The sequence below is a fragment of the Glycine max genome, chromosome 3 (assembly GCF_000004515.6).
Source record: "Glycine max cultivar Williams 82 chromosome 3, Glycine_max_v4.0, whole genome shotgun sequence".
NCBI classification, from domain to species: domain Eukaryota; kingdom Viridiplantae; phylum Streptophyta; class Magnoliopsida; order Fabales; family Fabaceae; genus Glycine; species Glycine max.
In genome coordinates, this window is record NC_016090.4 from 37,513,675 (window position 1) to 37,527,205 (window position 13,531).

Here is a 13,531-nt window from a genome sequence, read left to right on the forward strand (position 1 = left end):
TTTATCACTTGTCGTTAGACTACATCCGTTAAGAGATGACGTAACAAACGAAATGTCATGTCATTACACTTAGTCACTAACCACGTAAGCACGGGCCTTTTCATGTCATTGATTTTTGTTTTCTTAACTTTAAGAAGAAAAAAATATTCTTCCGTCAGTGCTGCCAACACCATTGGCATCCACCGGGATCCACTAAACTCCCAAATCTCAACCATAATACCACAATTGCACATTGGCACGCTCGACCCAAATCCAGATCTACCATTGTGGGGGCGCGATGTTGTGGGGACACTGATAGAAAACTTCACTACATCTTTCGCATCGCAACCCACCGATTGGGTTCCTAATTCATTGTCGCTGCTTGCCATCGTGAGTACAATTCTTGACCTTCATGGTCGACCAGGCATTGGAGTTTGGATTTTAAAAACATGTTATATTTCTACTTCATTGGCATTGGTTCTGTTTTTGGATGTTGCGACTCTAGTTTTGGTTCAAGCGTTCTAATTCTGATTTTGATGACAATTTTTTATTGCAATCTGTGTGGTTCTCCTAGTTGGTTTGGGATTAGCGATTATTGATTTCAAGAGATTTTGCTATAACTCTTTTGTTTAGAATGTGTTGGTTAAACAATGCCTTGTAAGTGTTTGAAAAAATGTGTATGAGAGTTTTTTCATAAATTGTATCTATTTTCTATCATGATAAACACATTTTATGTTTAGTTTGATTTTTTACTGAATTTCAATCTAGCTTTTTAAAAAAATAAAAAACATTGATATGCAGCATTGAGCTTGTGTTGAGACCATAGTTCTAAAATCCAGCCCGGTTATTGACCCGGTCGAGGTAGTGGGTCAATGGTTCAACCGGTGGACTAGTAATTTGCCTCGTTTGACCCGGTATATAGGGACATATGACCATGAGTAGGACCAAATGATAAGAATCCTAAAACTGTCCAAATACATGGACCTATGACTAGGAGTAGGACCAAACAGTCAAGGGATACCCTCCAACAAATGATAGCAGACATACTTAACAAGGCTCAAGTGGAAAAGGATGAAGGCCTAGAGGCAGAGGCACTACCAAGAATATTAATTATTGCTAAAGGCCCAGACTAATTTGAAGGCTTGGGCCAAATACGTTCCTTTTTATTTATAATTTTGGCCTAAATTATTTTGAAAACCCATGTATATTTCTATCTTTTTTTTTAGATACATTATATGTATGGATTTCATTTTCAAAAGAATAACTTTTGGCATTTGATAAAATTTTGTGAGAACTTCTCTCTAGGTTCCTTGTTGAATCAATCTCAGACTTATCAAAGTAATCATTGTGGCATCTACCCTGACTTATCTTTCCTTACTACAAGTGGGGTCATGCAAAACTCTGTAACCTGTATCAAACGATCCGCTCCTAGTAAGGAACACATCATCTGGTATCAGAGCTTTGGCTCTTGTTATAGGTTCTATCCTATCCAATTTTTTTTTCTCTTTGTAATTTGTCTCAGGTTCATGTTTTGTTTTATTATTTGTGTTCTTGTTTGCATCTTGTTGAGTTCTTGCTCTTGTTAGGTTCTTGTTTCTTTCATATTCTATGTCAAAAAAAAATTTGTTTGAATTCTGTTTCAAATTCTCTTACAGATTTTGTTTCAATTCTGTTTGGGGAGAATTTGGCTTACTGGAAGAATTTAGGGGTTTAGGATTTAGTAGGCTCTTGAATCTATTTGCCTATTGGCCTATTGAATCAATTGCCTAATTGCCTATTGAATTTACCAGTGGGATTGATTGAAGAACAGTTATCCTAGACGAATTTTGAAAAAAAAAATAAAACAAAAAAAAGTTGCAGAAAGTTAAAAAAATGTGGGAGTTTGATCTTTGAATGTGAATTTGAGGCATTTAGAGGCATTTTTTTGCAAAAAGTTGGACCCTGGATTTACCTAGGGATTCTACTTTGAATTTTGAGCGTTTTGACATATAATGGGCCTCAAACGGACAACCGTAACAAAAGTTATGTTCATTTGAAGTTTATAGGTCATTTATGCTATTTCTGTTTTTCATCTTCTCTGTAACTAAGTAGTTTCGTTGACTCTTTGTTTCTTCTATTTGTTATCGAGTCTGTTAGTTTGTTATTCAGTCTGTTAGTTTGTTATCCAATTTTGTTATCCAATATGTTAGTTTGTTATCCAAGTTTGTTATCCAATTTACTATTCCATAATTAAGTTGTCTTTCTTGTCTATTACCTTTATGCGTCCAACAGTTTCTCCCCTATTCGGATTCCCTATAGCCTGAGCTAAGGCTTGGAGAGCATCAGCTATCGCAAAATCATTGCGTCCAGCCATCCCTCCCTATACACACCAGGAAGTGAGACATGGAAAGAATACACACAAGAAAAAGAACAACACAAAAATCACAACCATCTCAAGTCCCTACTTGGTTACTTTTGAGAGTTGATGCCTCAAGAAAGTATTCCTCTAAACTAGTCCTCTCTTGAGACATTAACACTCACTTTCCATCATTTGTATTTCCTGATCGCTTGCCATATCATCCCATTGCACTTCACAAATTATACAGATGGTCAATCTTATAACTCATGACACGACATTGAAACTTATGGTATAGCAGACATTAGGAGAACAAACATGTTATGACTACAACAATCAAATCTCTATAACTTATGGAAACACAACAAAGTGAGTAAGTTTGAATTGAAAACAACAAACATCAAGTATTCAACAACGCAACCACAAGATGCACAACAAAACATAGCAGACTCACAACTCATTGGCCGAAAAGGTTCAACCGGCTTTGATACCATTAATGTAACGACCTGCCTCATCGCTACGATATCCCCACTCTAAACTGCAAGAATTTCAATTTTTAAATGAAAACTCCGTTAATTTGCTTATAAAAAATGAAAGTAATTTTTTTCTCGATATACATTCACCAAACAACGCACCATTACTTAAGTGAATACATATATATATATATATGTGTGTGTGTGTGTGTGTGTGTGTGTGTGTGTGTGTGTGTGTGTGTGTGTGTGTGTGTATAGTAACTCAATACACATCATTCACCTAATGGAAAGTAAAATTATTCATATATATAATTAAATTTGTGATTTATATCCTCAGTTCAACAAAAAGAATTATAGAACCATCTATGGAGAAGTTGATTAACAAAACACAACTCTCTTCCAAAATAATTCCAACGTAATCACGTCGGTTCGACGACTCCACAAAAGAATCTCACATCTCGTACTCTACTGCTGTCATTCTGCTTCCACGAACAAAGGTTCGTGATCATCACATGTACCAACCACACGGTACAAAAATTGCGAGGGGTGAGTTTATTATAAAAAAAATTAATACAAAAATCAAATAACCATAATTAGTAAGAAAACATTAACAAATATCATAAGCTTACACAAACATTCATTAGTCCAACACACACTCAACAAATAGTCATCATTCGTCCATAGTTCCAATCAATCATGTTCAGTATGATGCATGCACTTGACCTCAACTCTCAAATGCAATGTGGTATCATCCCCAAGGAAATAGCATAAGCATGTCCACACGATACTATCACTTAGGAAAACTAGGCAGTAAGTGTCGAGGTCACCCTATCATGCACAGGCAACTCCCCCCCCCATGGTGATCAGTCTGAGTCTTAAAGGAGTTCCAAATCGAGTGACAAGCCCCCAAGTACAAGTATTCCTCCTCATGAGAAACTACAAATACTTATTGACAAAGTTTATACTATTTCCATGTCATATGAAGTATAAAACATGGGCACCATCAATGCATTGATCGTGGATAATTAAAGATTCTAAGTCATCCCCCTCCAAAGATGCTTAAGTCTCTTTAACCACTCTATTTCCCCCACCAGGGATATCCAACTAGGTCACTGTACCCCCCATGTATATACACAACATACAACATATGAAACATGGGTGAAGTGAGAAAGAGTGATGCACATGAGAGAAAATTTAATTATTTAGCAAAGGCGAGTGAAGTGAGAAAAATGTTACTTGCTCATAAGCCTCTCTATCTACTGTATTGCAAAGATAGTAAAAATTTCATTGATAATTATAATGAGTTAACTATTTCTGTTTCTTCTAGTGTTGAACTCTTATTGCAGGAATTTAAAGATGTCTTTGCCAAGAAGATTCCTCATAGACTGCCACCCTCAAGAGGCATAGAACATCAAATTGACCTCCTTCTAGAAGCTTCATTGCCTAATAGACCAACTTACTAAAGCAATATCCAAGAGACTCAGGTAGTAAACAAAACTTTTTCTTCTCTTCTTTGTGATTAAAAAGAATATAAGGAGTTGGGAAGAATGTCTACCTCATGTTGAATTTGCATACAATAGGGTTGTACATAGCACTATACAACACTCTCCATTTGAAGTAGTGTATGGTTTTAATCCCTTGACTTCTTTTGATTTATTATCATTGCCTAACATTTCTAATTTTGAGCATAAGGATGCATAGGCTAAAGTTGAGTATGTGAAAAGATTGCATGAGCAGGTGAAGGCTTAAATTGCAAAGAAGAATGAAAGCTATGCCAAGCAAGCCAACAAGAACAAGAAGGAAGTGGTACTTGAACCAGGTGATTGGGTTTGGGTACACATGAGGAAGGAAAGGTTCCCTAAACAAAGGAAGTCCAAACTTTAACCTAAAGGAGACAAACCTTTCCAAGTATTAGAGATAATCAATGACAATGCTTATAGGATCGGTATTCCAGGTGAGTATGGAGTAAGTTCTTGACTTGACTCCATTTGTTGCAGGTGATAATTCTAAACATTTGATGGCAAATGCTTTCCAAGAAGGAGAGAATGATAAGAATCCTAAAACTATCCAAATACAGGGACCTATGACCAGGAGTAGGATCAAACAGTTAGGGGATACCCTCCAACAAATGGTAGCAGACATACTTAACAAGGCCCAAGTGGAGAAGGATGAAGACCCAGAGGCAGAGGCACTACCAAGAATATTAATTGTTGCTGAAGGCCAGACTAATTTGAAGGCTTATGCTAAATATGTTTTTTTTTATTTATAATTTTTTTCGTTTTAATTTTGGCCCAAACTGTTTTGAAGACTCATGTCTATTTTTATCTTTTCGTCACTATATGTATGGATTTCGTTTTCAATAGAATAACTTTTGACATTTTATAAAATTTTGTGAGAACTTCTCTTTGGATTCCTCGTTGAACCAATCTTAGACTTATCAAGATAATCCTTATAGTGTCTACCCTGGTTTATTTTCCCTCACTGGAAGTGGCCTCAGCCAAAACTCTGTAATCTATATTAAGTGATCTGCTCCTAGTAAGGAACACATCACTGAACCCTTTAGCTAGGTAGATCCCATGGCTTGAAACTCTTGGAGCTCCTATTATGACCCGATTGTGAAGAGGAAGAAGTTGATGGCGTGGTGTTGATGTGGAAACATGTGCTTACGTGATTTGTGATTAGATGTGATGGCACGACATGCACTCCGTCTACCACGTCATCACTTAACGGATGCAGCCTGATGACAGATAATAAAATAAAATGTAAAAAAAATTTAGGTATCTCGAAGAAAAAATAAATATTAAATAATTTTTTAAAAATAGATTATATTTCAGCAAATTATGTTTCTTAAGCCTATTAATGTTGAGCGTCTGAAGTGAGAGTTATGTATTCCTACGTCTAGAAGGTGGGTAAACACATACATTTCCCATTCATTTGTAAGCTGGACTTGGGTCTTCGCAAACCTTTTGATATGTCAAATCCGTTGCATTATTCAATTTTAAACATGTACTGCTTTCTTTGTTGAATTTTACACACAAGCGATCGATGGCGCTTTTACAAATACAAACCACCGGTGTGAGTTCAGTCGCAGTAAAAAAGAGACTCATATATTAATAATAGATTTGCCCCTTTTCCACAACATGATAGATTAATCTAACACGTAATTATACTAATATAAGAAATTAATATAGAACATCAATGTGTTGCTAGTATTTGTTTATTTTTTAGAAGATTATTAGTGTCTTTTAGTATAATACATGTTATTGTTCATGGGAATTTATATATTTATACTAATATTTAATTTTTAGACTATATATTAACATAAATATATTGAAACACTAACTGTTAGGGTATGAAATTTATTTCGTAGGTTTATAAAGCATGTAATGAATGTTTGGTTCATTTTATTATAATATTTGAAAATAAGGAAATTTTGCTCTCACTTTATTCTATAAAATAAAAAACACTGACCTTAACAGAGACCAAATGTTCATTTGCGACAATGGAAATGAGTTTCAATAAGAATCAAACATTGTGCAGTATAGTTTTGACCAAATTTCTTCGAGAATGAATTGAACACGTATTTGCGCTGAACAAAATCAATTCTATTAGGAAGAGAATTTGAGCTTGTGACTATACGTAGCAGTTTAATTTACATGTATTGTTAATAGATTTAATAATTATAATTCCAATACCCAAAAGACTGCAGCCGCCGGAGTGGAAATTGCTATGGTTGGTATATTGTTCCTATAAGAATTTAATTAGACATGGATTTCTGTTGTTGAATATTGACCCGATTTGGATTACAGAATAAAAAATTCATTTAAATAAGCGGTTAATATGTTAAAATTAAAATTGAATTATTTGAGTATTATTTAAATTTAATTTTTAGTTAAATTTTACTTATTTCTATATTAAACTTCCGATTAGTTGGGGTCTCATTCCTCCTGCATTTTTTGAATTGAGAGAGATATTAAAAGAAATAAAAAAATTTCACTATTTCTTAAATTTATTGACCTAATTCAATTCAAGTGGGACTTTTTATTCATATTTTTTCCAAAAAGAGTTTAATGAAATGGAGGGTTTAGATCAAAAGAAAAAAATGAAGTATAAAATTCTCTTGGTTAGATCCATTTTTAATAAGGTCGATAATTAATTTAACCATGTCACTTGCTATTTACTTCCCATTTTCTCTAAGTACACCCCCATCACCCATTTTATATATTTTTCTATCATATTACCCTTTTAAATACTTATTTTACACCCTCCATGTTTGCTAGTATTTAAAATCTTATTTTGATTAAATCTTTATTGTTTTTTAACTTTCGAACCTATCTAAAATCTTATTTTTTTAAATTATTTTTAAATCTTAATTTTGAATCTCATTTTCATCCCATATAATATTGCATTTTTCATCCGTATTATATGTAATATTATATGTTTTCCTTCATGAGACGTCGGCCGCAATGCATTTATGAATTTATGATACCTTCATTACAAACTTCATCTATTATACCATATAAATCAAATTAACTTTGTTTACAAAGTTAAAACAAGAGAAACTAATAAGGAAACATACCTTAACTACAAAACAAAACTTCTGACAACAATGTTTTGTCCATCAACAATTTTGAATATCCAATTTTAGCCTCTCAATTTCAAGTCTCCAAGGTGTCTCTCAACTTCAAGCCTACAACATTCAAATAAGTGTTCACACATCGATAACTATAGCTACTTATTTAGTACATGTTTGATTTTACATTGAAAATTTGATTCTAAGTTCATAATTAGTTTTATGTTAATGAAAAGTTCAGAATTAATTCTAAATTCAAAATTGATTCCAAGTTAAAATAACTTGGAGTAACTTCTGCTTCAAATATATAAATTTATACTGAATTTTATTCCTAACTTAATTTTATAATAAAAACATTTAAATATAAATCGCATCACTTCAAAATCAATTTTATCATCAATTTAATAAATTTTAAATAAAATCAATTTTATCATCAATTTAATAAGTTTTAAATGGATTAATACACATGTGTAGTCTGTTTGTCCGAGAGGAGTCCAAGGACTCTAGTCAATTTCGGCTAAAACCATCATCTAAGTTTCATTTTAATTTCTTTTTATTTTTAAATAATAAATCCCTATATCCTTGTAGTGATTTGTACTATTCATTATTCAATACATATTCACGGAGAACACAAAAGTCAATAAACGTTTGCGAGGTACATGCATTATTGCGCGTACAACCTGTGCTATGTCACAACCTTTCAGCATGTATCAATTAAGAAGACTCAAAAGGGATCTCCACAAAGCAAGAGAACCCACAGCTCAGACAGTGAGCAAATAGCAGTACCTAACTAACCACTGACCTAATTAATATTGATGGATTTATATATTACTTTCGCACCAAAGATTTCCTCTTCTTTAATTTTTCTCTCTTTTCTATTACATATTATCAAGTCCCACGTCTCAGGGAAATTATTTGCGCGGTACGTACATTATTTGACAGACTTTTATTTAGTTTTTCATGTATACCACAACGGGTTTGTTTATTTACGATTCGAAGTTGTAAAAGGAGTGAATTTGGAACTATTCTCCCCTTGTATTCTAATTTATGAACTTATTTATGTGCACGAGGTAGTTTATAAACTCACAAAAATTTTATCAGATTTATAAAATAAACTATGATACAAATTCTATAAATTATAGTGCTAACTCACACACGTGAATAAAACTCTTATAGCAATGAAACTACGGGTGGAAATAGTATAGGCCTAGTTAAAGTCCTCGTGAGATGAATAATGGAGCACGTATACGTTGTATTCCACGGTAGCATCTCCTTTTTGGTAATCAACCTTGACACTCCTAGCTTGAACAAAGCCACGTGCAAAGCGAAAAGCACCCGTTCCACCAATAATTGGCATTTCCCTAACTTGAGAGAAGATGGCGTTTCTCCCTAACACACTTAGTGTGCTGCCATTGTATTCCCCTTCTATGAACGCCAAGGTCATCCCCATGACCAACTCCAACTCCAAACCCTCCGTTTGGGCAGAAGATATGTAAAATCCTTGGGCCTTTCCCACCAGTTTGGAGTCAAGTTCGGGCCCAATTGTTAATGGGTCCTCCATCACCACTATGGACCCAAATGGAAGGGGACAATTGGACTTACCCTTTAGGGGCTCGGTGGCTATGACAAGGGAAGGCTTTTGGCTCGTAACAACTTCATGAAAATAGAAGTGAAAATGGGTGAGCTTCTCCTCACGGAAACCTAGGTATGTTGGAGGGATATTTTGGTAGTAATTGGCAGTGACTAGGAAGGAGAAAAGAAAGGTAAGGGTTAGGAAGGTGAAGAAAGTGGACGAGAGAGTTTTTGAATTAGCCATGGGTGTAGGAAGTAACTCAAGTAAGGAAGATTATTATAGCAAGCCTAGTAGTGTGACTAGTGCATTGATACTGACCTCACCTCCACGAGAATATAACTTATAACAAAATGGAGCTACCAAAGTCTGGGAATTTTGGACTGACCTCACATCCGCTAAAGAAACAACTCGATCCTAGTGGTTTGTGATTGTTGGAACTTGGAAATGGTAGATGTGGTCCAAGGATAAAAATATTGAATTCAAAATTAAATTGATGAAGGAATTGAGCCAAGGGCACTTAATCTAATTGTTATATGCTTAAAAAATTATTATAGGTGGGAAACAAAAAAACGCACATATATATACTACTAGTAAATAAATAAAATAATATTGTAAAACCAAAATAACAACATATACTTTTTATTTAATGCTACATATCTTAATTATAACTTAATCTACCATAAAAAAATATAAATTAATCTTGTATTAAATATTTTAATATATTATTGTGTTGTTTTTTATTTTAATACTTTAATTGTTAAAATAAGATATTCTTATTGATGTAACAGTTTTTATTTCAATAAAAAAAATTAAAATTAAAATACCTTTTTTAATAATAAGTTGAGAAATTATTTTGTATTTCAATATTGTAATTAAAATAACCTTTTAAGTTTTTAATTTATTACATGAATATTGTAATATCTTATAAAATAAACCTTTTTTAACAAAAATGTAAAAAATTACTACATCAATAATATCTTATTTCAGTTACTAATATAACCTTCTGATTTTAGCATTATATAAATTTTTAGTGTTAAACTAAATATTATTGAAAGAAATTGATTGTAGAAGTGTACTTATGTTTAACGAATTTTTTAGTTAAATATGAAAATGATTTATTACGTTAGTAAAATTACCTTATTTAACTTATTAGAGATTTAAAATATCCAAAGAACAAAATACAATACAGTTTTATAATTACATCTATCTCTGTCCCTAATTACATTTATCACCATTAAAATATACAGATAATTCCTCATATCGGTACATATATTTTTATGAGTTTAATCGAATGATTGTGAAAAAAAAATTACATTATTAATATATAATTTTTTCTATTTATATTTAGAGAAAAGAGTTATATACTAAAAGTGTAATATGATAAATTATTAAATTTTAAAATAGTTATTTTTAAATAATTTAAATAATTATTTATATTTAAATAATATTATAAAATATAATGCACGGTGAGTGCAGGTATTAAACTCTTATTATTTTGCTTGTTAGTTCCCGGATGATACTTCTATTGACATTTGGACCGCGATGATGTTATCAAAGATTACAAGGGACTGCTGGTGCTTTTTAATTTAATTGGCTATTCCACGTTTTGGATTTTTCTTGGGGACAAAAAGGACATTTTGAGGTCAAGCACGTGTCTTGAAGAATTGGAGTCAGCCAACAAGTAATTCGGTCTCACACTTCATTTGATTAGTCCAATGTTTACTAGCCTTTCTCAGTCAAAGAAAAAGACAAGATGCTTTAGTCAAAGAAAAAAGATAGAAAGTAACCTACATAAGATAAATAACAGTAAATATGAATTTACATGAGTTTAGAATATAAATTATAATTAAGTACCAAAATATTAACAATTAATTTATAACTAATTTATTATAAAATAATAATTTATAATTTATAATTAATTATTTTTGTATATTTGTTATAATAAAAATTAAAAAATAATTAAAATATAAATTATAGAAACTAAAAAAATCATTTCAAACTATAGGAACTAAGAATTAAAATATAAACTATAAGAATTAAAAAAATTATTTTCAAATTATAAGGACTAGATGAATAATTTAACCTTAAAAAATAATTATTTTATTAAATTTATTAATTATTTATATTAATTTTAAAATTATTCATTTTTTTATTTTTATCTACTTATTTATTTATTGTTAATGTTTGATGAAAAAATAATTAAATAAAAATATATAAAGAAAAAAATAATTAATACATTTAAAAATTATAAAATAATCTTATTAAAAACAAGTAAATTTTAAATAAAAAAAATCTTATAATTAAAGAAAAAAAATCAAAAAGATAGAGCTGCCACACATTAAGCCAAATAAGCCACACATCAGCATCCCAAAACACACCTGCATAAACTATTCTTACCACCCAATAAAAAGTCCAAGTAAATGGCGAACAAAAAAACCATAGTTCTAAGAAGATCCTCTCAACGTGCATCCCAATAAAAACCCAGATATGATTAACATAAAAAAGTAATAAATAAATTGTAATAATAAACAGAAAAAGTCGAAAAAAGAAACAGTTGATAAAAAAATGGATGATGAAGAAGGTAAGGGTTTTGATAGTGTCGGAGTGGATTGTTCTTCCGTGTTTGTGCTTTTATTCACCAAATCAATCTCTCATCTGAAATCGAATGGAGATATTTATACGGTATGGTGGTTCGGTGATAAGGTCTTTTACGGCCTCTAACTCAAGGGTTAAAATAGTCTCTTTAGTTATTAATATTAATTCTAATATGATAATATTATTTAAAATTTTATATAATATTTTAACTAAACTTACATTGACTTAAATACCCTTTTTCTATACCGTTAATATGGTTCATTTTTTCACGATTATAATCAACGGTTCTAACTCACCGCTTCAACAGTGGACTACATTAAACAATGGATGGTACACATGAACCATATATGTGCTAGTTTAATTCGTATGCATGATAGTACATCAATTACCTCACAATCATGTAGATGTGCTTGTATGGGTTTGGAGCTTCCTGGATGGATCGAATATAATTATTTTATTTGACCAAGATGTTTGGATCAATGTTGAAAACATGATTTTGAATTTTGGACTTCATTGGAGCAATTTTTTTAAAGTAGCTTCATGCTACATCAACTTGAACTTGAATCACAAAATATATTTAAAGTATACCCTTGATATTGAGATGCTAACATAAGTGATATGCAACAGGGTTATGGATAGTCAAGCCCATTTTGGTAAATATACTCTCAATCAATTTTGAATGCAAGTTTTTTTTATAAAAATAAAAAACCTGACGTGACAAAAACAATTTTTTAATATTTATTATTCAAACAAAAATCACATTACAACATACTTACCTTTATTTAAAATTAATTTTGTAAATCACCTAGACATTGCACACAAATGAATTTAAAAAACAAGATTCAAGAGAAATTATTTTTTTTAGTACCAAAGAAAGGTTGTATGTGGGTTAAATATATTTTTTTCCTCTAATAAATTGCTTTACTGGTTTTAGTCTTTTATACAAAAAATTAAGAGTCAATTTAAAATTTATTTTTTTAATCCTTGTTATTTTGTTTTAATAGTCATAATATACGTTTTTGTTTTGTCCTTGTAATATGTGAATATTTTACTTTTAGTACCTATCAATTTTATCATAGGAATTAGCTCAAAATAAACAAAATATTATAAGGATTTACACACAGACCCCAAATTTCTTCAAGGAAGGAAAATATCCTTTTCTTTTTCTTTTTCTTTTTCTTTTTTGAAGAAAATATTCTTTCTTTTTTATTTTTTTATTTTTTTAAGAAAAACGTTCTTTCAATAAATTTTCTGGAATATTTCAAGATAAAAAGGTGAGCCACTTTTTATATACATTAATTATATCTTTCAACTAACTCTCTAAAATTAATTTCTTTTAAAACATAAATGTTACTAAAGTGAAAATGACTTCTTGCAAGGCATCATTGTCATGCATAGCAACTAGCTACAACCAGACACAATATGCTGGGCCGACCTAACTATATTGCATCAATTCAATATGCGTTCCTTCTCTAGACAAGACTTAAAGACGAAGCATATGGTTTTTTGTTATTCCCACACTCTCTTTTTGCTGTTAGCACCCACTATGTTTTATTTATAAAAAAAAAATAGTATTTTATGTACAACCCTACCCCTCCCCCGCTCTTACTCTTTCTCTTCCTCTCTTCAGAATGTCGCACCCCATTGACCATCGATCGTCACACCAGTGCCCTGAATGTGATGCCCAAAAATTGTTAAGGATAAATCAAGGCATAACATTTGGTGCCTTGAAGGCAGGGTCGTGTAACTGAGTCAACGACTTTAGGCCTCCAATTTTTTAGGACCTCAATATTTTTATGCATTTTTCAAAGAAATATTTGTTATTAATTTTAATTATTAAATGATAAATTAAGTTATAGTATGATATATTATTTGGTATTATTTTTATTAATAAGACCACAAATATTAAATATAGATGTAAGTACTATTATAAATAATTTAAGTATATTTTTCTTATTTATTTAAAAAAATTAAGCAAATTATTTTATATCTATTTTGCATCT

General features: G+C 31.1%; 1 protein-coding gene across 1 annotated transcript; it reads right to left on the minus strand.

Annotated features, from left to right (window-relative positions):
* Positions 1-8,441: 8,441 nt before the first annotated feature.
* Positions 8,442-9,276, minus strand: PTS-L1 (pterocarpan synthase-like). Its single transcript, XM_003521186.5, has one exon. The coding sequence runs from the start codon at positions 9,174-9,176 to the stop codon at positions 8,568-8,570; it is 609 nt and encodes a 202-aa protein (XP_003521234.1). The 5' UTR covers positions 9,177-9,276; the 3' UTR covers positions 8,442-8,567.
* Between the last annotated feature and the right edge of the window lie 4,255 nt (positions 9,277-13,531).